Consider the following 24,683-nt stretch of genomic DNA (forward strand, 5'->3'; position numbering starts at 1 on the left):
AAAATGGGTAGGATTTTCAGATATAAGTAAAAAAATCACTGTCTTTGTACCCTTTTTTACGAAAACCCCTCCCCGTGATGTACCCGCCCACCTATAGTCAATCTTTGGTAACGACCTGAAAGATGATTAAATTTTCTTTCGAAACAGCTCCAAAAATCCAAAATTGGCCAAACATTAAAAAAGTTATAGCAATTTCAATTTGGGGTCAATTTGACCCCAGAGCACAGACAACGTAAGTTTTTTGAAAAAAGTACACTGTAGCGCATATTTTCAAGATTTTTCAAGCGAATTTTCACCTAGGAGACAGATCTCGGCGAGTTTTACCAAACTACCAAAAATTAGGAGAATCGATTGAAAACTAAAAAAATGGCAGCCACTCAAAGTGGCCTGGGGTCATATTGACCCCAGAGCACAGACAAAAGGTTAAAAGAGGCTTCCGGGCCTCTTGAAGGAGGCTCCCGGGCCTCTTGAAAGGAGGCTTCCGGGTCTCTTGAAAGGAAGCTTCCGGGCCTCTTGAAAGGAGGCTTCCGGGCCTCTTGAAAGGAGGCTTCCGGGCCTCTTGAAAGGAGGCTTCCGGGCCTCTTGAAAGGAGGCTTCCGGGCCTCTTGAAAGGAGGCTTCCGGGCCTCTTGAAAGGAGGCTTCCGGGCCTCTTGAAAGGAGGAGGCCTTTTTGCCTCTTGAAAGGAGGCTTCCTGCCCTCTTGAAAGGAGGCTTCCGGGCCTCTTGAAAGGAGGCTTCCGGGCCTCTTGAAAGGAGGCTACCGGGCCTCTTGAAAGGAGGCTACTGGGCCTCTTGAAAGGAGGCTACTGGGCCTCTTGAAAGGAGGCTACCGGGCCTCTTGAAAGGAGGCTTCCGGGCCTCTTGAAAGGAGGCTTCCGGGCCTCTTGAAAGGAGGCTTCCGGGCCTCTTGAAAGGAGGCTTCCGGGCCTCTTGAAAGGAGGCTTCCGGGCCTCTTGAAAGGAGGCTTCCGGGCCTCTTGAAAGGAGGCTTCCGGGCCTCTTGAAAGGAGGCTTCCGGGCCTCTTGAAAGGAGGCTTCCGGGCCTCTTGAAAGGAGGCTTCCGGGCCTCTTGAAAGGAGGCTTCCGGGCCTCTTGAAAGGAGGCTTTCGGGCCTCTTGAAAGGAGGCTTCCGGGCCTCTTGAAAGGAGGCTTCCGGGCCTCTTGAAAGGAGGCTTCCGGGCCTCTTGAAAGGAGGCTTCAGGGCCTCTTGAAAGGAGGCTTCCGGGCCTCTTGAAAGGAGGCTTCCGGGCCTCTTGAAAGGAGGCTTCCGGGCCTCTTGAAAGGAGGCTTCCGGGCCTCTTGAAAGGAGGCTTCCGGGCCTCTTGAAAGGAGGCTTCCAGGCCTTTTCAAAGGAGGATTTTAAGCATCTTGGAAGGAGGCTTCCGAGCCTCTTGCTCCTCTTCCTTAAAAGGGTCCTTTGGGCCTCTTGGAAGGCATCTTACGGGCCACTTGAAAAGAGGTCTCTGATCCTCTTGAATGTAAGTTTCCGAACATTTTGAAAGGAAACTTCCAATCGTCTTGAAAAGAGTACTCCGAGGTGCTTAGAAGAAGGATTTTGAGAAGTGTAGAAAGATACTTCCAATCCTCTTGCAACAAAGCAACTGAGCTTTAAAAAAAACCTTCTTGTCTCTCAAATGGAGGCTTTCGAACGTGTAGATTCTAAATTTTAGTTCAGAAGGATATTCTTAACATATCATTAAACATTTTGTTACAATCAAGTAGATTAAATAGGAGATTTTTGAAATTTGTTAATTCGTCGTCCTGTTCTTTTGATCTTTTGTCCCACAGCGCTTCATCCACTATGCTGGTTCTAAAGGGCAGGATTCATTAGTATCTGAGTTACTGATCGCCATGCATGTTATGTACAAGACAAAGTTCTGAAATAAAAAAAATATACATATTTCATATTTTTATCAAAAAAAATTGTAATATATCCGCCATTATGCATTTTTGTCCGAAGTACCCCCTGGGCCCAGGGAAGGTACCCCCAGGGGTACATGTACCCCAGGTTGAGAACTCCTGGTCTAGAGAAACTCGTAACCATTTCCAGGTCCATAGCCTTTTACCCATAAACTCCTATCCTTACCGCCCATGGTGCTGGCAGGATTACGAGCAAAAAAACTCTGTTAGAACTATTGTCGTATGTTGACATGGAAAGGAGATTTCTCTTCTCCGGTAGTGCAAATCTGCTACCGTAACATTGGTAAAGTAGTGTACCGAAGTTTCTACAGTTATGTACCAGGTATAGTAAAGGGATGAAGTGAACGGGATCAGACCCGGAAACGAATGAACAACAACGATTGGAAAGTCGGATCTTGGAACGTGATAAGTTTGAATGTGTTGAGCTCTTAGCCTTCGGAGGGCGTAAACACAATGTAAAGATTGTCATCGGAGACGCAAACGTGCAAATCGGAAGAGGAAAGTTTGTCCTTTTTTACAATGTCCCATAAAGTTCTAAATATAAATCCCCTTATTGCCGGATGGGGAGACACCTCGCGAGAAGGAGCTCTGATAGAAGGGAGCGAGATCAGTTCGTTCGTTAGTGGCTACTTCGCCTAAGTAGACGAATAGCTAGACCGCGCGTCAAACTGAACAATTTTATTAAAAGTCTCCTGGAATCTAAATTTAAATCTACTCGTATTTTCAAGGGCACACCACTCAATACGGAAGAAACGCGTAACTGTCATCGTTTTGAATGGAAAAATACCCGTTCTCTTCCAATTTTTTTTTATATGAACGAGACCAAGTGAATCAAGAAATTGGACAGCCCTATTCGCCGTATCCCGGAAGCGAATTTAAGTGCACTAGAACTGTCCACGTGTGAGCTCAATGCCAACGTTCTAGGCTGAACCGGAATATTGGTTGTGCAGATACCAAACCAAGTCTTGCCTTTTTCCAGTGAAAAGATTCGGAGAAATATGGATTCAGTGTCGGTTTTGGACCTACTGAAATTCTAAGTTTGTTTCTTGCATTATAGAAACGTGGAAATCAGCGAAAGGAACCCCTTACCAACATAAACTTCTCTCGATTGGGGAATCCAGTAATGCCCCTGAGATGATTTCAGGGGGATCGCATGCATCCATGTAGGCAGAACAACCGAACTTACAGCCTCACTGGTACATGGTGGTACGGATGGCATCGAAGCCATCGGTGTCGAAGTTGCCACTTCTCTCGGCACAATCACGCTCATCGCGGCGTACTGTCCAACTCAAGCCAGAGCCGGCGATGGATCCCTTCGGTGGGACATCCATCAGCTAACGCGGAGTCAAGTTCAGTATATCTGCTTTGCCAGCGAACGCCAAACATCAATCCTAGGGCAACAGTCGCGGCAATAGAAATGGCAACATCTGGTACAACGATATGTAGGAAGGTCACTACACGATCCTGAACCCGGATTCCCCCACTTGTCAGTCCGGAGTCCATGCAACAATCGACCTGTGGTCGTTCAACACCACGCAACAAGTCATCTACCAGTAGCTCAGCTCGGATCACTACCCAATAGAGTGGGGCGTCATGGTCATTTTTTCAAATCAATGGTTTTTCGAAGCCATTCTGGGTCCTGAACAACTGTGCAGAATTTGGAACCGATTGGTTGCTTCCTCGCTTTCCGCATCGCGTTTGAAGTTTGTATGGAAATTAGTATGAGAGAACGTACATTTTTGCATTTCTACTACTAAAGGCTTCAGTTCATCGTAAACCAAGTGGCACATTGCGTTAAAGTATAACCCAAAGGATGCCGAAGAACTTTGCTGAAGAAGGCACGTTGCTGGAACGTCCACGAAAAAAGTTATAACGCTTAGAACATTGAGTGTTCAAACTATATGCAAAAAATCGTTTATTCTGCCAGCACTGCCGTACTACGTAGACCAATAATTTAATTGAGTGTTAATTCAAAATAATTGATATTATAGGGCTTTAGAGCTAATGGGAGCTATCCGGATTCATTTCACAAAGAAAAAAATCCGACGAGAAGGAAGATGGGTTTTGTCCTTCGAGAACCATAGGTTGTCCGGTAGTGCTGGCAGAAACATTGATTTCTTGCATATGGTTTACCCAATCAATTTTCGAAACGAAATAACATTTTTTGTAGACCTTCCAGCTACGTACCTTCTTCGGCAAAGTCTTTCAGCATCTTCCAGACTAGATGCTAACGTATTGAGTCACGTGATTGATGATAAATTGAAGCCGCTAAGAGCAAGATTGTAAAAAAGTACGTTTTCCCATACTAATCTCCATGTAAATTTAAAACGCGATGCGGCATGCGAGGTTGCAACCAATCGAGCCCATATTTTGCACAGTTGATTGGGACCCCAAAACGATTCAGAAAAACCTTGATCTCACTTGATCGGACGAAGTTTGCGTTTTTCCATACAACCGCGCCCCACTCTACTACCCATAGGTGGCGGAAGTGGGCTCCTCGGCTCCTCGGCATCAGCAGTCGAGTCGGCTATTTTAAGCAATATTTAACGAACAAAACAGTTTGGTACCCCGCAGTAAAACATCATGCACTACACTGTCGAACTCTTAAGCTTTGAGGACCATGAATAAAATTCTGCCCAAATTCACCATTTTGCAAGATACATGAATTTGAAAAACTGCCTATTTTTGCCTTTTTCGTATACAAAGTATACGTAGAAACTATATTATCGCTCCAAAAACATTTAAAAGAAAGCTCGAACACCTATAGTGTCGTATACCGATCGACTCAGTTCGATGAATTGAGGTGATGTCTGTGTAAGTGTGTGTGTGAATGTCTGTATGTGTGTGAGCAAAAATAATCTTAACTCTTTTGAGGCACTTACCCTAAACCGATTTACTGTTGCGAGTCAGAGAATGTTGTTCCATTGTTCCCTATCAAAAATGGGTTGGTTGACGAAAATACATTTTCTTATAATGAACGAGAAAGACAACATTACCTCTAGAGCAGCGGTTCTCAACCTGGGGTACATGTACCCCTGGGGGTACCTTCACCAGGCCCAGGGGGTACCTCGGACAAAAATGCATAATGGCGGATTTTAATCAATTTAAATCAAAACTTATTGATACAGTTTTGACATATGTAATTTGTTTTTATTTCATAATTTTGTCTTCTACATTACTATTATTGTCTTTATTAATGAGGTTTTCGGCCCTAGGCCAGTTCACCTCGAAATCTTCTACATGATATGCATGGCGATCACTAACTCAAAGGCTATTGAATGCTTCCCTCCACAACCAGCACAGTAGATGAAGGGCTGTGGAACAAAAGATCAAAAGGATAGAACGAAAAAAGAACAAATTTTAAAAACTTCTATGCAATCTAACTGATTGCAACAAAGTGTTGAATGATATGTTAAGACTATGTTTCTGATCTAAAATTTAGAGTCTACACGTTTGGAAGCCTCCATAAAAAAAAGACATGAAGGCTTTTTTTTCTCGAAAAGCTCAGTTGCTAGAGGATTGGAAGCATCCTTCTACGTTTCTCGAAAGTCTGCTTCTAAGAAGCTCGGGGGACTCCTTTCAAGAGGATCAGAGGACTTTTTCAAGATGATCATCAGACTACTTTCAAGAGGCTTGGAAACTTCCTTTCAAAAGGTTCGGAAGCCTCCTTTCAAGAGGCCCGGAAGCCTTCTTTCAAGAGGACCGGAAGCCTGCTTTCAAGAGGCCAGGAAGCCTGCTTTCAAGAGGCCCGGAAGCCTCCTTTCAAGAGGCTCGGAAGCCTCCTTTCAAGAGGCTCGGAAGCCTCCTTTCAAGAGGCTCGGAAGTCTCCTTTCAAGAGGCTCGGAAGCCTCCTTTCAAGAGGCTCAGAAGCCTCCTTTCAAGAGGCTCAGAAGCCTCCTTTCAAGAGGCTCAGAAGCCTCCTTTCAAGAGGCTCGAAAGCCTTATTTCAAGAGACTCGGAAGCCCCCTTTCAAGAGGCTCAGACGGCTCCTTCCAAGAGGATCCGAAGCCTCCTTTCAAGAGGCTCAGAAGCTTCCTTTCAAGAGGCTCGGAGGCCTCCTTTCAAGAGGCTCGGAAGCCTCCTTTCAAAAGGCTCGGAAGCCTCCTTTCAAGAAGCTCGGAAGCATCCTTTTAAGAGGCTCGGAAGCCTCCTTTTAAGAGGCTAGGAAGCCTCCTTTTAAGATGCCCGGAAGCCATTTTTTCAAGCCGCTCAGAAGCCTCCTTTCAGGAAGCCCGGAAGCCTCTCTTCTGCAGAGGTCTAATGAAAGTAGACGTAACAATCAATCCCCTTTCGAACTTGAGATATGAGCAATAGAGAAAAATAGAATAGAGATAGGCGATATTGAGATTAAGAATTGTACAGAGACATAGGTGGAATAAAGATTCATTCGTTGTATAACTGAAGACCGAACATAACGTGTTAAGATTTCCATCCCGAATACCCCGTACTGAAAATAGTAATTATTACATCTTCAAGGGTCTCGGAATTAATCTTTCTGGAGGCTTGAAAACCAATGTTCAAGAGGCTCAGAGGCGTCCTTTCAAGATGCTTAGAAGAAGTGACTCGAAACCGCCTTTCATGAGGCTCGAAAGCTTCTTTCCAAGATCTCGGAATAATGATAATTTCAGCCAACTTTATGGAGTCATATATCCCGATAATTTTCAGTTCCATTTTCATGTATCTTATGAGTTACAATTATTTTCATTTACAGTAAAAATTGAAGCAAAAGTGCGAATGGGTACCTCTTAAGAAAAAGGTTAAGAACCGCTGCACTAGGGGATTAATCAGATTTTCTGGTAATTTTTTTTTTTCAAATTTCATCTCAGTTACTCAATAATAATGGGAAGTTCAGTACCGCGATACACTTACACCAGAAGATAATAGTGCTTTTTTGATTATTTTAGGAAACGTATTGCGTCAATTTGTCTGTGACTTAAATATACTGTTAAAACCTTCATATGACCATTAGTATTTTAACCAGGCTTATTGCAAGCCAAAAAGTGACCAAATTCCGTTGGTTTTGTAGAATATGACAAAAATCGATACTATGCCGAAAATTAGTCCCATATCCCATTGAAGCCACAGAAACAATATTTTTATAATCTATCTGTGTTTTTATGATGAATACCACCATTTTTTGCAGGATTCATAATTTGGGCCAAAAATACCTCCTTTTTTTCCTAATTTGTAGAAAACTAACTAAATTCCAAAAGTTTTCCCGTTAAAATTCCGAGTAATTTTTCGTGAAAATTTAAAATTACTTTGCGTTAAGTTTAAACGGACATTCCAAAATATTTACCGTGGAATTTTAGAATGGTTTCCAACGATATTTCTAAATTTCAAATTAAAAAAAAAAACCCAGATTAATCCACCTAGCGGTGATGGTGCCTTTCTCATTTTTTTCGAGTGATTAATTTCTACGCACTTTTGACGAAAAAAAAAGTATTTTGGCCATAACTTCTGAGCCCATAGTCCGATCCGGATAATTTTCAACAGGAAACAATGAGATCGGATTCTGCATCGAATGCAACTTCTTGCGAGCAAATCTAGACCAACTTTTGAAAAGGGCGTAACAGCCAAAATGTATTCCTTCTGGTTCTTTGCCTACATATATAGCTATATATGTAGACAAAGAATCAGAAAGAATAAATTTTGGCTGTTACGCCCTTTTCAAATGTTGGTCTAGAAATCGGCTGAGGGTACATATGTGACTAAAATGAGTGAGATTTTGAAAAATGTATTTTGGCCATAGCTTCGAAACCCACAGTAGACTTTCGTAGACTTTTTCAAAACCCCTCCCACTCCCCCCCCCATGATGTTTACGTAGACTTTACCAAATTTTACAAAACACCATATGTGATTGGAAATATATGGAAATCAACCACGTTTTAAGCAATTCAGCTATTCAATTCCATTTCCATGTAAACATTACAACATAATTCGAATTTCAAACTTAGCAAAATCAAGCTGAACAAAATCCAACAAAACAAAAATCAAATTGAAACGAAATCAAATTTAATCCTCTGTCCATAACTCCTGAAATCAAATCTCAAAGCCAATTAATTTAAATACTGTTGAATTCAATTCCTCCTAGAGGTGTGCACCATGGTGCACCATCGTCCACATTTTTGCATCGGCTCGCCACTGATAAAATCTGTCACGCATCTGACCTATAATTCTCAACGCCGGTTCATAATTGTAAAAATCGTGAATTTTCAGAATTTAGAAAAATTTCGAGTTGAAATTTTGAGAATGTCAAGTCTACATTCCAATAAATTTTGCGTGGAAATTTCGTAGAATTTCCCAATTGATAACCTTGAAATACTCCAAGAACTCTCCGTGATAATTCCGATGCTTTTTTTTTTAAATTCCATGCAATATCCCGCTGAATAAGCATCTGTTGAATTCCCAAGATTTTTCTTCTAAATTCTAAAAGTTTCCCGTTAAAAACCTAGTAATTTTCCGTGAAAATTTAGAATTATTTCCCGAGGTAATTTAAGTTTAAACGGACATTCCGAAATATTTCCCGTGGAAATTTAGAATGGTTTCCTACGATATTTTTTAATTTCTCTTGCATATTTGGAGCAATTTCTTCAGGAAATTTAAATAAATATTATGTTCATTCCAAAAAATATTTTCTAAATAATTTTCGGTGGAAATTATGAAGAATTTTTAGTTGAACTTTTTGTGAACTACTCGTAAAAATTCGAATAAATTTTAATTGTAATTGTAATTGTAAATATTTTATTAGTGGAAACTCGAACTGTTTTTGGTGAGAAATTCAAATAATTTCTCGTGGAAGTTTTCAACAATTTATTTAGAAATTCCCAAAATTTTCCATCGATAATTCCAAAGAATTTGCATTAGAACTGCCGAAGAAATTTACGAAGGAGAATTTTCCACGGGCATTTAAAATATTTTTTCTTATATTTGCAAAGAATTCCTCATGAAAATTCCAAAGAATTTCCGAAATTAAGCAAAAAATTTCGGGCACTTTCCAGAAAATCTCTAGTGAATATTCTGAAGGGTTTCTCGCGGAAATTTCGTAGAATTCCCTTTACAAGTTCCTAAGAATATCTTTTGGGCATTCCAAAGATTTTTTCTTGGATATTCCAAAATGCTTCCTTTGTAAATTAAAAAAAAAAATCCGTTGAAGTACGACATAATTTCCATAGTTTGCAAAGAAGTTCCTGCCGAAAATTAAACGAAATTCTAGTAGAATCTGCAGTAAAATCCAAGTGAAGATATTGAAAAAAAAATCGAAAGTGGTTTGGGAATATTTTGCAGAATTTTCCTGCTCATCACAGAAGATTTTCCGGGTGAAATCCATGATAGTTTTAAACCGTACCTCAGACTTTTACTTTAGTGAAATTCATTAAATTTTTAAGGAGAAATACAAGAGATTATTTCGGTAAAATCTTGAAAAAAAGCGAAACATCCTAAAAAAAATCAAACAAGTGACCTTTGCACGCAGCTACTGTATAAATCGCTTTAAAAAAACATAAAACCAAAAAGTCTGCGTAGACTTTCGGTATACCCCCCGTCCCCCTTCGTAGACTATTGTAGACTTTTTCGAAACCCCTCCCCCCCTCAAGAGTCTACGTGGTTTATGGACAGCCCCTACGAAACAATTGGACAATATTCTACGTCGAATGAAACTTGTTGCGAGTAAATCAGCTAAGAGTAAATGCCTAAAAAGTGAGTGAGAATTTTTTATATAAAAAATATATTTTGGCCATAACTCCGAATCCCATAGTCCGATTCCGCCAATTTTCAATACGAAACAATGGGACAAGATTCCGCGTCGAATGCAACTTATTGTGAGAAAATCCGTTAAAGATAAGTGCCTGAAAAATGAATGAGAATTTTGTACGTGTTTCTTATGTAAAAAACCCTGATTAATCCACCTAGCGGTGATGATGCCTTTCTCGCTCGTTCAAAAGGGTTGACAAACATATTAGAAAAATCTAAAATAACAATTGGTGAATAAGACTTATTTTTCACATTTATTTATACCAGATGAACCGGCCTAGGGTCGAAGATCTCTTAAATAAAGGTAGATTGAATTGAAAATTCACATTTGTTATAAGTGGTGCCGGATGCAATTTTGTTGCAAGCAAATCGTATGAGGGCAAGTGCCCGGAAAATGTGATGAGGTTGTGCAATTGCACAAGATCAAACAAGTGACCTTTGCACGCAGCTACTGTATAAATCGCTTTAAAAAAACATAAAACCAAAAAGTCTGCGTAGACTTTCGGTATACCCCCCGTCCTCCTTCGTAGACTATTGTAGACTTTTTCGAAACCCCTCCCCCCCTCAAGAGTCTACGTGGTTTATGGACAGCCCCTACGAAACAATTGGACAATATTCTACGTCGAATGAAACTTGTTGCGAGTAAATCAGTTAAGAGTAAGTGCCTAAAAAGTGAGTGAGAATTTTTATATAAAAATGTATTTTAGCCATAACTCCGCCATAAATCCCATAGTCCGATTCGGCCAATTTTCAATACGAAACAATGGAGCAGGATTCCGCGTCGAATGCAACTTCTTGGGAGCACATCGATTAAGGATAATAACCTGAAAATGAGTGAGAATTTTGTACGTGTTTTTTAAGTAAAAACCCTGATTAATCCACCTAGCGGTGATGATGCCTTTCTCGCTCGTTCAAAATAGTTGATAAACGTATATGAAAAGTCTAAAATAACAATTGGTGAATAAGACTTATTTTTCACATTTATTTATACCAGATGAACCGGCCTAGGGTCGAAGATCTCTTAAATAAAGATAGATTGAATTGAAAATTCACATTTGTTATAATTGGTGCCGGATGCAATTTGTTGCAAGCAAATCGGATGAGGTTAAGTGCCCGGAAAATGTGATGAGGTTGTGCAATTGCACAAATCGAGTTTCAGGCATAGTATAAAAATTTGTATTTTGGCCATAACTTTTGAGCCCATAGTGAGTTCGGGCTGATTTTTAATGTGAAACAATGGGACAGGATTCGCCGTTTAAATAATCGGTTCAGGATAAGATGTGCACACATGCACATACACATACTTCTTCTGAAAAAGTTCGTATCGTTTGCTTTGAATACGAGAAAAGCAAAAACGGTGGAGAGAAAAAACAAATGTTTCCATTTGTCAAACTTTCGAGTGCTTTCCTATTAAACTATTAAATCCAAGGGCCTGTCATACGCCTGGCACTGGCGAACAAAGCTCGTGTACTCTGCATCGAAGCTTAGAACCGGTGTTAGGGCGCAATATAGATAGTGGAATATATAGATGAGCGAAGATAAATCCTCTGTCTCCAAACGAACTGTCAAACGTGTCTCCAAACGAGCATGACGTCACGATTTCAATGGAAACGTTAAGGGCTGTGACGTCATATGCGCGTGTGCACGGGCAAAAAAATCGACTCAGCCATGGTTTCGCTCATCTATAGATTCTACTATCTATAGGGCGCAATCGTTAATGTGAACATTTTTATATTCGATTAGTCCCTATAATCAAGCAGGTATCTCAAGCATCCCACATCGTTATATTGCTGCATGATAAAATATCGAAAGCAAAAATGTGCATAAAAATTGCCTCGTCATAACAAAAAGGTGGTAGAGAATTAACACTGTTGTTTATAGTTTAGAATATAGATAGTAGAATCTATAGATGAGCGAAAGCATGGCTGAGTCGATTTTTTTGCCCGTGCACACGCGCATATGACGTCACAGCCCTTAACGTTTCCATTGAAATCGTGACGTCATGCTCGTTTGGAGACACGTTTGACAATTCGTTTGGAGACAGAGGATTTATCTTCGCTCATCTATATATTCCACTATCTATAGTTTAGAACCAAATCCAGATGTCGCACATGTTGGGGTAGGGATTCAGTGCTCCGCCTTCTCCCCCTGATTAAATCAAAAGATGTTTTAGTTACAAGATAAAGTTTGTCGCTGTCGTCGCTGTCCGGAACATCTTTTGCCGGCGATGATAGGGGAGCTAAATGTCAAAGAAGGAAAATCCATACGATTTGACAGCTTGATACCCAATATGTTCCGGACAGCAGAACAAAGGGAACCAAAGCGACAATCTTTATCTAGTAACTAAAATATCTTTTATTAAATCGAAAACAAAAACCGAAAACGGGTACATGTGTGAACCGATCTGCAAAAATTCACTCGATGTTCGTTCAAAATCGGGTCAATCTTAAAAAACAGCACTTTTTCGATTTTTGTTTTGAATTTAAAAAATATTTAGTGGCGTAAAAAAATATAGGTTAGTTGGGAATGTTGACCTTAAATAAGCCAAAGAATCGATTAAGGGAATGAACATTTTTGACGAGAAAGGTAAATTTTTGCTGATGAGCAGTTCCATTTTTGTCATTATCATTCAAACACTTTTCAACAAGATTTATAAATTTGATCCGACTTAAAAAAAAATCTGAAAAGAATTCTACTGGGGTCTACTGGGGTTATATGGAAAGCATTTTGCAGTAATTGGTATGAATGTATGGTTAAAATTGAATATTTTAATTTTAAACTGATTCAAAATTATTTATCAGATCACTCTTTACAGGTAAACGATTCAAGCACAAAATCTGATAGATAACGCGTGACAGAGCTAGTGTTACCAAAATCAGCATTCTTGAGCTCATATTGTGCAATACTTTATATCGTGATGATAACATATATCGGAAAATCGAAAATCGTTGCTTACCTTCGTGTAATTTGTTATGGAATATAGCAAGGCTGTTTTCGATCATTTAGTAATATAGTTTCGATAATTTAGTAGTTTGTCAATAACTTATTCCAGAGGTTAAATTTCAAAAGTGATATGTGGAGGACTTCTAGAGCGAAGGTTTTTACAACTCTGCCTAATTGTTGTTTCTATTGCACTAATAACAGAGTTATAGCGCTAGTTGCAGTAACTTATTATACAGACTGGTCGAAATTTTGTTATCATTTAGTATTAGTAACTAGTGCTTTAACTCTGTTATTAGTTGAATTAAAACAACAAACTATTAGGCAGAGCTGTAGAAAAATAATCGCACTAGAACTCTGCTGTAACACGTTTTGATATTTAACCTCTGGAATGAGTCATTGTAGTCTGTGAATGATCGAACTAAGACTATTAAATTATCTAAAACATACTTGGATTATAGAAAAGTTTGAATACTTTTTCTACTGACAAAAATAGAAAATTTTCTCCGAAGCCTACCAAAACTCATTTTTTCCTGCATAATCCGAGTGCTTTTTATTTGAATTCTTCTAACAGACATGCTGTCACTATGAACGGGGTTCCAATTATTTGGTCTAGCGAAGTCCAAGATTTAGGACTTATGTATAGCATGAATGAATTAACTATCAAAAACCACACCGAAGGTATGCAAGCAAAAAGGTACAAAAATAGTAAGTGAATATTCATAGAAAATCAAAATCTTAAAATATTTACAAACTAATTGTTAGGCCAGCCATGTTTTACATATACTTACATACACTTACATATACTGTGGGTTATTTACTGCAACGCCAGGAAGAATGCATTTACAGAGGATTCAAAATAAAATGTTGAAATTGATTATGAAGTTGCTTCCCTGCGCACCAAAACAATAAGAATATTACATGTGACTTATTTGAATGAAATGACACAAAAGCACCTGACGTAAACTCAATCGTACCGTTTTGACTCAAATCCCGAACATGACTTATATTCCGATATAACTAAACTTTTTATCGGTTCAGTTCAGATTATATGCCACCGAACCAAAGCACAGCCCCCGGTGCGTTACCGCACGTATGCACAAGCAGCCTATGTGTTGATGTAGTGAAATAGTTATTTATTGCAAATCGCGTAGCCTCTTGTTCTTCGAACACTAATATTCCAAGAAACAAAACTAGCTCAGTGGTAACGTGTTAGGCTCTCATTCAGAGGATTTATGTTCGATCCTCGTGTAAGTCATCTTTTTTTTTTTTCAAAACTCATATTTTCTAGGTGTGTGGTATAATATGCATTGCAAGAAAAATTTTGAATACTAGAAAATTCAAGCGCCTTTAAAAAAAATTGTATTTAATATTTTCCATGCTAATAATCAATGGAACGTAATGCTGTGTATTGTTTATATTTATATTCATGACATTTCTATAATTGAATCCATCTAATTATTTGGAATATTTGAAAGGATTCAGGTCTGAACTTTAGATTATGGAGGTAGGAAATGAAACATAAATACATAAGTTGAGAATCGATATGTACTCAACAGTTTTCTTTAATGATTGTTAGCAGAAACAAAATAGCTTTTGATTTATCTTGGTAGTAATCAAACTTGCCCACCGAGTTTCAGTAGACAGTAAACATAAGTAGGAAATTATATTCTATTGCTTCAATGCACAAAAGAAAATATGCTTTACTGAATAGAAAAGACATAATTATTCAATAAAATTAGAAGCTTGCGAGTTTATGGTGCAGCAGACGCTATATCCAAGGAATTGAGACCGGGGATTTCCCTCTGCGCGTTATTTCCGCGGAGCTATCCAAAATTTTCTTTTTTCCGTAATACATACTCATGAACCAGTTTCCCCAAATCTCATTTGCTCGGATCAACATTCAACCCATCTGAGCTAAAAATAGAACATTGCCGCCCGCAATGCGATGTGTGTTGGTGATGCTTCCTTCGGCAATATTCATCCGACGGCAAGAGACTGAAGCGAATGCGCATGCGTCCCGCGTCTTCCCGCACACCAGCTGCGCTCCCATATGCTGATTGAACGCCACAAAGAATGATGCATGCATATGCGTAAAAATAGAACAGAAGCACGGCTTGCCGCTGATGCTACGATGGTTAAGCCGACCGATCCACAGTGGCGGAAACCCAGCCAAACCCAAAACAAATCGTTCTTTCGATAAGCTGATATTATTTTAATTTTGCACATTTAGTCAATGATAATTCCTCAATTTGTTAATTGTAGTTGGTAAATTTAATTTTTGGTGACTTGGTTCAAGTTGATGGTGTAACATATATGTATGGGAAAATTAAATTTGACTAAATTTTGTATCGGGAAAGATTCGGAAAGAACTGATATGATGCATTGAAATATATATTTTGTCACTTAACAGTGGTTAGTTTGGCGAATTGCGCCTTGCTGCACCAAAGCGGGAAATTTACTGTTTCAAGGTTAGAATTAAGACGCTGCTGTGCTATATGTCGGATAACTATTTAAATTTCAAAATGAATTCAGCGTTACAAAATTACTGTTGCTAAATTTTAAGCGCAATCGTAGGTTTAGTCGAGCATTTGTATGGGGGACCACCACTGCGCGACGGCACATTGCCATTCCTTCTTTTAGGCGCATTCGAACGGGAAAGCGTTGAACGTGTTAAACAAAGCACGATGCTTTTTGAAATTGCTATATGACGACTGAGGAGTATTTCCAGGCTGTTATACAGGGGATTTGTGCTTTTCTTAGCGCTTGATAGCAATAAGACATGAGAAAAGTTATGTCTAACGTTTAGCAAAGAAGAGGATTTTTAATTAATGAACGGATATCCCATCGTAAAAAGGTCACCCCAAATTACTATTTAGTAATTTGCATAGGGCACCCGTAACCTGAACGGTTCTTATTGATACTTCCCATTATTATACACATATGTGTCTACTAGTTTGGATGTAATTATGCAATATATTCAGAAATATAATTTTGCATTAACATCCTCGAATCAATAGTGAATCTACTTTTATCTCAATTAAAGTAACAGCGTATCCAAGCGATTTCAATAGTTTATCTATTAGAGCATCATTACTGGGCGCGAGTGTTTTGATCATCCTCGCTGCTCTGTCATTTTAGTTTAGTCACTCTTTTTCGCACTGGTCACTATTTTCGGTTATCATTTTGGTGGTTGCATTCCGTACAGGTGACGTTTAATAGTTCATCAAATAGCAGCGCTGTTATCGCGCTACCAAATTTGATCACCTGTCCGCTGCGCTACTGTTTTAGCAGCGCGTTTAGTAGCGACCGGAAAAGTGTCAAGTAATGATACTGCGCTGCCAAACGGCTTATACTCACCACCGGCAATCTTGCTCTAAAGTTATGTATTGAAACTGTATATTTTAATAACCAACGGTAAAAGCTAATATTTTCCTTTTTCAATCCATTAATACTTCCAGTATAGGAATCGGTACCCTAGCAGGATAATCTCTGATGCTTATAGAGGTAATGAATATATGCCCAATTCGATGATTTATATTTGTATATATCTTGTCACATACTATGTGTATTGATGGTGCTGTGGTGTAGTAGCCGCTTCCCGATCAAGAGATCACGAGTTCGAGTCCAGATTGGAGCATTTTGCTTTTTTTTTGCACGTAAAAACAGTTTTTTGGCCATAACTCCGAAACGCAAAGTTCAATCGATCTAATTTTAAATAGGAACCAATGGGACTGCATTCCGCGTCGAATGCAACTTGTTGCGAGCAAATCGGATAATGATAAATGCCCAAAAACGTGTCTCACATTTTTGTACACATACACACACACACATACATACACACATACAGACATCACCTCAATTCGTCGAGCTGAGTCGATTGGTATATAACACTATGGGTCTCCGAGCCTTCTATAAAAAGTTCGGTTTTGGAGCAGTTCTATAGCCTTTCCGTATACTTAGTATACGAGAAAGGCAAAAATGTATTTTGCCCATAACTTCCGAGCCCATAGTCCGATCCGGCCAATTTTCAACAGGAAACAATTGGGCAAGAATCTTCGTCGAATGAAACTTGTTGCGAGTAAATTAGCTAAGAGTACACACCAAATTTCTAATTCGTTTTTCAGCAATCTGTTTTGCTGAGAGCAGGTCAGCAATAAAATATATTGCTGATTTCCAGTATGTTTTTGAAATTTTTACTGGAACACAGCATAATAATTTACTGTATGCTAGTCAGCAATTTTATGTTTGCTGATAATCAGTACTTTTTGACACGTCATGCCAGAATGACAAATGTATGGCTGGAAACCAGTAATAATGATAACTGAATCGATACAGCAAATCAGTCTTTGCTGAAAATCAGCAAATCTCTCAAATTGTCAAACGTCAAACCACAATACAGGTTTTTATAACTGAAATAGCTTGAAATTGTGAATTACTTCTAACATAATTGAATGGTGTTTAAAGTAGCTGTTGCGTAAGTATTTTATAAATATAGTGGCATTCAAGAATGATCCAATGATCTGGCCAATGATTTTTCTTTTAATTTCAGCCATAAAATGTTGATTAATACCAGCGTGATTGCGTGCTTCTCGTAAATTATCATCGTGATCTTGTCAAGATTCAATATTATGTTGCTCTCGGCATGTGCGGATGCTTGAAATTTTCGTATCTATCGTGTAGTGATAGATTTTTTATATATAATGAAATATATTGTATAAAATGTAATAAAGAGATTCATCTTAATTAACATTATGACTTTTGAACAAAAATATTTTATCCAACAATGAAATATTTTCAGAGAACCTAAATTTAGCTGAAAATACAGCAAAAGATTTATCCATAAACTAATTGCTGGTTATCAGCAAAATGATTTAGATTTTGCTGTACGTTCAGTAAACTATCTGTCACATTTGCAAAAATCAGCTTTACTGATTATTCAGCATTTTTCTTTGCTGGATGCATTGCTGGATTAACAGCACAAAAAAAAACAGCAAAATTTTGCTGGATTTCAGCGAAAAAAAATTAGTGTGTAAGTGCCTAAAAAGTGAGTGAGAATTTTTCTTATAAAAAAATATATTTTGGCCGTAATTCCGAAGCCCATAGTCCGATTGGGCCAATTTTCAACACGAAACGATGAGACAAGATTCCGCGTCGAATGCAACTTGTTGCGAGAAAATCCGTCAAAGTCAAGTGCCTGAAAAATGAGTGAGATTATTTTGCGCACACACATACACACACAGACATCACCTCAATTCGTCGAGCTGAGTCGATTGGTATATAACACTATGGGTCTCCGGGACTCCTATCAAAAGTTCGTTTTTGGAGCGAACATATAGCCTTTACGTATACTTTGTATACGAGAAAGGCAAAAAGGCATAAAATAAACTTTGGCCATATCTGTTTAATACCGATCTGTTTAATTTTCAATACGAAACAATGGAACAAGATTCTGCGTCGAATGGAACTTGTTGCAGGCAAATCGGCTAAAAGTAAGTGCCTAAAAAATGAGTGAGAATTTTCCTTGTCAACAAATGTATTTTGGCCATTACTTCGAATCCCATAGTTCGATTCGACCAATTTTCAATACGAAACAATGGGATAGGATTTCGCGTCGAACGAAACTTGTTGCGAGCAAATCGGTTGAGGATAAGTGCCTGAAAAATGAGTAAGAATGTTGTACGTGTTTATCATGTAAAAAAGTGGATTTTGGCCATAACTTTGAAACCTATAGTCCGATCTGTCCAATTTCCAATACGAAACAATGGAACAAGATTCTGCCTTGAATGAAACTTGTTGCGAGTAAATCAGCTAAGAGTAAGTGTCTAAAAAGTGAGTGAGAATTTTTGTTGAAAAAAAAATATATTTTGGCCATAACTCCGAAGCCCATAGTCCGATTCGGCCAATTTTCAATACGAAACAATGGGACAAGATTCCGCGTCGAATGCAACTTGTTGCGAGCAAATCGGTTAATGATAAGTGCCTGAAAAATGAGTGAGATTATTTTGCGCACACACATACACACACACATACACACACATACACACAGACATCACTTCAATTCGTCGAGCTGAGTCGATCGGTATATAACACTATGGGTCTCCGGGACTCCTATAAAAAGTTCGTTTTTGGAGCGAACATATAGCCTTTACGTATACTTTGTATACGAGAAAGGCAAAAACTATGGACATTCCATGACATTAATGCCGTTTGACACAAATTCGTCTCTCACGCTGCCAATTTCAAATTTAGAACAACAACCTATTAGAAAAATATTATTTTTTGAAATGAACGAGAAAGGCACTATTGCCGCTAGGGTGATTAATCAGGATTTTTTGACTGTGATGCATACCAATAAAGCGTAAATCAATGAAAAATTGAAACCCATTTACTTAAAGTGCTGTTTTAGACCTTTCTTATGTAATTTTTTTCAACATCCTCCTTAATGTACCGAGGGAGTCATCATCACTGCTAGGTGAATTGATTTGATTCTTTAGTGTCTCCTGGCTTTTAGAATGAATAAACTATTCCTTGTCTTTAAATCTGGGAGGTTTTTATTCATGCTTCTTTATTTTTAGCTAAGTTTTCAAGGGTGCCCACAACCGAACCACAAAATGAAAATGTCTAAAAATGTCAAATTTTCTAAATTGTCAATTTTTTTTCCAAATCGATGAAATCATACTAATTTCTTTGCTAGTAGTAAGGTTATACGTTAAGCTTTCCATTGCTATGCAAATGTCGACATAAGATCAACCAGGGCATGGCATTCAACCACTCATCAGTTATTAAGAGTTACGAACTTAATTCAGCTCAACAAATCTGAAGGATATTCGACTGGAGTTGCTCTTCTTGATATAGAGAAAGCATTTGACAGTGTTTGGCATGAAGGTTTGATTGTAAAATTGATGAATTTTAATTTTCCTCTGTACATTATTAAACTGATCCAAAATTATTTATCAGATCGCTCACTGCAGGTAAACTATCAGAATTCTAAATCTGAATGATTACCTGTAAGAGCTAGTGTTCCACAAGGCAGCATACTGGGGCCCATATTGTATAACATTTTACTTCTGACTTACCTGATTTACCACCAGGGTGTCAAAATCTTTGTTTGCAGATGACACAGGTCTCTCAGCAAAAGGGCGTAGCCTTCGTGTCATTTGTAGTAGATTGCAAAAAGTTTGGATATTTTCTCCACTTACTTACAAAAATGGAAAATTTCCCGAATGCTTCCAAAACTCAGCTTATAATTTTCCCACATAAGCCGAGAGCTTCTTATTTGAAACCTTCTAGCAGACATATTGTCACTATGAATGGGGTTCCAATTAATTGGTCTAGCAAGCTAAATATTTAGGACTTCTGCTAGATCAAAATTAACTTTTAAAAACCACATTGAAGGCCTTCAAGGCAATTGTAACAAATATATTAAGTGTCTATATCCACTTATAAACAGAAAATCAAAACTTTGTCTTAAGAACAAACTTTTGATTTACAAACAAATTTTTAGACCTGCCATGTTGTATGCTGTGCCAATATGGACTAGTTGCTGCAATACCAGAAAGAAGGCACTTCAGAGGATTCAAAATAAAATTCTGAAAATGATTCTGAAGTTGCCTCCGTGGTATAGTACCAATGAACTTCATAGAATTTCTAATATTCAGACATTGCAACAAATGTCCAACAAAATAATTTCCAATTTTAGACAAAAATCGTTGCAATCTTCTATTGCAACGATTAACTCCTTGTACCCTTAGTATAAAATAGGTTAAGATTAGTTTAAATTGAAAACATTGTAATTCCTACATGGTTCAATTCAACCAGAGGAAAAATTCTAACTGCCAGAGGCAATTGAAATGTATTAATAATAACTAAAAATATAACATAGCAAATAAGAATGATAGTGTTAAGAAAACACGGAACACCTAGTCTAAGAGATGAATGCATGTATTAGATAATTAGCAAATAAAATTAGTTAAAAAAAAAAAAGATCAACCAGGGACAAGGTTATGGACCAAACAAAAAAGGGTGCCCACAACCGAACCTCCTCCCCTATAAAATAGGTCATCAAATCCACAAACAAAACAGAAACTCCTTAAGGCCAAAATGTTAAATTTTAATAAAAATTATTCTCATAGTAATAAAATAACAAAATTACTCAACCAAAGTAGAAGGGCTCAAAGGTTAAAATCTTGAAATGTTAAAATAAGCATCATAAACGCGAAAAAATGGAAATAAAATTAATACCTAGAAGTAAAAAAAAACTTTCTTATTTTTCTTTCTTATTTTACTTTCGGCTCTGGCCATAGCGATTTACAAAACTCCCATTGGTTAAAAAAAAAAGGTTTTGTTGTCATGTTTAAGAACATTTTTATAGACAGTGGAACTTTCGTTAGCAGTCAATTCGCTGTCGTCGGGTCGCCATCTATGGATACCTTCCCTCGATTTTATAAGTTGACCCTTAGTGTAAAATTAATAAACCTTTTCTGTGCGAAATTTCAATGCCATAGAACAATTTCAACTGCAATAGAACCTACAAAAATGGATTGATTTTGACCTCACAAGGTGGAAGCCCTCCTTAACACATTGAAAATCTGATCAAAATCTCATCCCACAAACCTCTCAGATGCCAATCCGATTCGAACACTAAGTACGTGTATTCTTTTCGGTTCGTAAACCCGTAAAACTCTAATTGAGCGACACGCTCCAATGCTCGATTATTGCTCTGGATGTCGCTGCGCGCATTCGGAAAGACAACAGTTGAGTGCGCTTACGGTTCCGATATAATGTACGACAGGAAATTAAGAGGAGTTCGCAATCCAAGATATTAAAATTTATGGTTCTTTGCACACATTAATGCAGCCGGGCTGGCGAGCGCCGCAGTTCTAAAGAAATATTTCATTTCGCAAACGTATCGAGAATTGTGAAAAATAGCAATGGCATCATCAATCTTTTTGTCGTTAAAAATTATATCGTATCAACTTGCGACACAGAGGAGACATTGGAGATAATCTAGACAAGGGAACAAGACAGATTACGATATTGCTCAACATACTAACATGCCCCCATACCAAAATTATCTTATTGTACATATCAAGATATGAAAAACTCAAATGCTGTTAAGATTAATTAATTCCATTAAAAACTTTCACTATTGCTCTATTAAATTCTATTGATAGCAGTTTCATTTAATTATAGAAATTTATCAATTCAAATGTAGAGCAAAACCTTAAAATCATCAATAAAGTGCAATGAATTGTTACTAATTTACCAAAAAAAAAAAATAAATCAAACAAGATTTACAGCTTCTTGTTGATGAACATGAAAAATATAAACGTAGAGGAATCGAATGGATTCATCGGCAACAGACCTGTTAACGAATACCTAAAGGACAACGATTGGAAAATCGAATCTTGGAATGTGAAAACTTTAAATTAACCCGCACGTGGTGGCTTCTGGGTCGTGGTCTGCAAATTGTCTTCGTGAGTGTAGCAGCAATCCATTTTAAAAGCATAAGATGCTTGAAAAAAAAATTTAACATTGTTATTAAATTTTAAAAAGTCCGAAAAATTTTAAAACTCCCGGTAAATTTCCGTTAAAATTTACAATATTTTCTATTGATAGTTTTAAAATTTCTGCAGACATTCCGAAATATTTCCCGTTGAATATTAGAATAATTTCCCATGGAAATTTTGAACAATTTTCTGTGGAAAGATTCAAGAATTTCTGAACAATTTCAGGGAATTCTAAAGAAAAAATTTCTCATGAAAATTTCAGATTATTTCCCATGAAAACTAAAAAGACTTTCCTGTGGCAATTGCGAAGTTTTTTTTATGGAATCCCGAAGATTTTTTTGTTGAAAATTCAAATAATTTTCTCTGAAAGTTTTCGTTCTTTGAAACACATTTTCTTTCTTGTAAAACGTGTTCACACATGCATGACTTGTGCTGTCAGGGTGTGAAAATTCCTTATGTCCGAAATTCTACAATACATTAATTTATTTGGCTGAATAAAATTTTCACACTGTTTATTTATATGCAATAAGTGAATAATTCATTAATTCGTTTCACCTACAATATCTCTTTGATCTGGATGAAACACTACACTAATGAAAAAACTCATCGAAAGAAACCATAACACAAATTATCGACTACACATCCAACCAGACCGTAATATGGGTTTGCATGTCACAAGTTGCTCTATATTTCAGCAAGAAGTTAAAATTGCGTGTGAAAAGCACGTTTGTCAAACCATTCCCGAAATGTTCTCATACCGTGTGTATCGGAATTGGTTCGATAACCAGAACTACATCGGGTCTTTCCCACGGATGGATAAGATTGATGACACAATTTGAATGGATAAATTGAAACACTTACCATTGTTACCAAATAGAATAAAATTACTTAAATGTGATCGAAAACTTTTTTTTTACTATTACACAAAAGCGGATAGTTGATGACAAGCCACTATCGTAGCGTGTGAAACACTAGCTAGTCCACTGATTTGTCTGCAAGGCAACAAAAGTGAAGAGAGACTAACATGCTTCGGGCCGGGCTGGGATCTTTTATACTGGGACGTTCCTTACCAACATCGTACAGCCAATCATCCCGTCGGCAGCTCAGAGCTTCTCTCGCCGCATATAGTAATACGTCCAGAACAGCGACAGTTAATTGCATCGAAACCAAACAAATCGAAATGGGTTAAAATATAACATTTCAAATAACATAGCTGAAACGTCTTATAGGATGAAGAAAAAGCTGAGGTCTGAAAGAAATAGCGCTGTAATGGTTAAAATAGATTGTTTTGTAATTTCGGATCATAATCTGATTAAGTTAGAAAAATGCATAGGTACTTTTCCATAACAAAGTGAAGTGTGCTTTAATAATCCCTTTGAACATATGGCCATTATATTGAGTTCCATACAATTCATTATAACTCTCGTTTGGTTGCTGTTATAGGAAACTAACAAAGGAACAGGACTTACATGATTACATTTAGCTCAATTACTCCAGGAGAGAGCTATATTGGTGCATTTCGCACGACTTCTAATTCGTAAAATTGTTTTATGAGAATAAGTTGAAAATTCCCCGAAAGCTGCTTCAACTATTGCTTCATAATTTGTCGAGCTACGCAATGCGGCTGAATAACATGGAAACCGATTGTTTTCTGAACCAACTTGATTTTTGGCAAGAACGAACATGTGAAGAAAATCAAATACCGTGGGGACCAAAATCTGTCCACCTCATTAATTTAAAAGGGTTTAAGGTAATTATTTTATAAATAATTTAAATTATCCTGTTTATATGCTTGACCATAAGCTTTTTGGTCATTTAAATGGAAAGTAGGCTTTAAAATTACAATAACAAAAAACCAAATCGCTCCCAGCCAACGCGAAATTTTGGGTCCCATTTGTTTGCGTGTTGTGCTTAATTGCACAAAAAAAACTGCACACCAAATTATTTTCGCTGGAATTCAGCAAAATTTTGCTGGATTTTGCCGAGCTGTAAAACCAGCAATCCATCCAGTAAAATTTATTTTGCTGTTCCTCCAGCAAACGTGATAATCATAAAACTGACAAGTACATAACTGTATTTTCAGCAATGTCGATAAGGGTTTGCTGGAGGTCAGTAATATCAAAATAAAAATGATTTGCTATTCCCAGCAATTTAATCTAATTAATGTGTACTAAAATGTCAGTACAATGTGAATAAAGAAATCAAGAATTAAGAATAAATTAATAACAGAAATTATGAGAATGAGATAACTTCTTTGGACATCAGTTAATAAAATCCTCGTCAAAATCAAGTAAAGTTGCAATATATTTTTGCTTGATCGACTGCTGATACATGTCCTAAGAGATAGCCTCATTCACCAATTATTTTGCTTCACTCACATGCATCACTTTTATTTCCAACCATTTTATATTACTGCAAATTAAATCAGTAAAAATAGCTTACTCCAAGCTAAAGGTAACATCTCTCACAGTAATGGATGACTTAGAAATGTCTGGTTAAAATTTTAAAAAATGAGAAACGGCTTACATGCAAACACGCGGAAATGGAGAAAATATGGTAA

At 37.5% G+C, this 24,683-nt stretch overlaps 1 protein-coding gene across 1 annotated transcript in view; it reads right to left on the minus strand.

Annotated features, from left to right (window-relative positions):
* The window catches only part of LOC134217364 (tubulin alpha-1A chain-like), a 28,042-nt gene extending 4,905 nt beyond the window's left edge, over window positions 1-23,137 (minus strand). The window contains exon 1 of the mRNA XM_062696099.1: window positions 22,985-23,137. Within this exon, the coding sequence (XP_062552083.1) occupies window positions 22,985-22,987 (3 nt within the window). The 5' untranslated portion in view covers window positions 22,988-23,137. The remainder of the gene's footprint in view (window positions 1-22,984) is intronic.
* Window positions 23,138-24,683: the final 1,546 nt, after the last annotated feature.

The sequence above is a fragment of the Armigeres subalbatus genome, chromosome 2, assembly GCF_024139115.2.
Source record: "Armigeres subalbatus isolate Guangzhou_Male chromosome 2, GZ_Asu_2, whole genome shotgun sequence".
NCBI lineage: Eukaryota > Metazoa > Arthropoda > Insecta > Diptera > Culicidae > Armigeres > Armigeres subalbatus.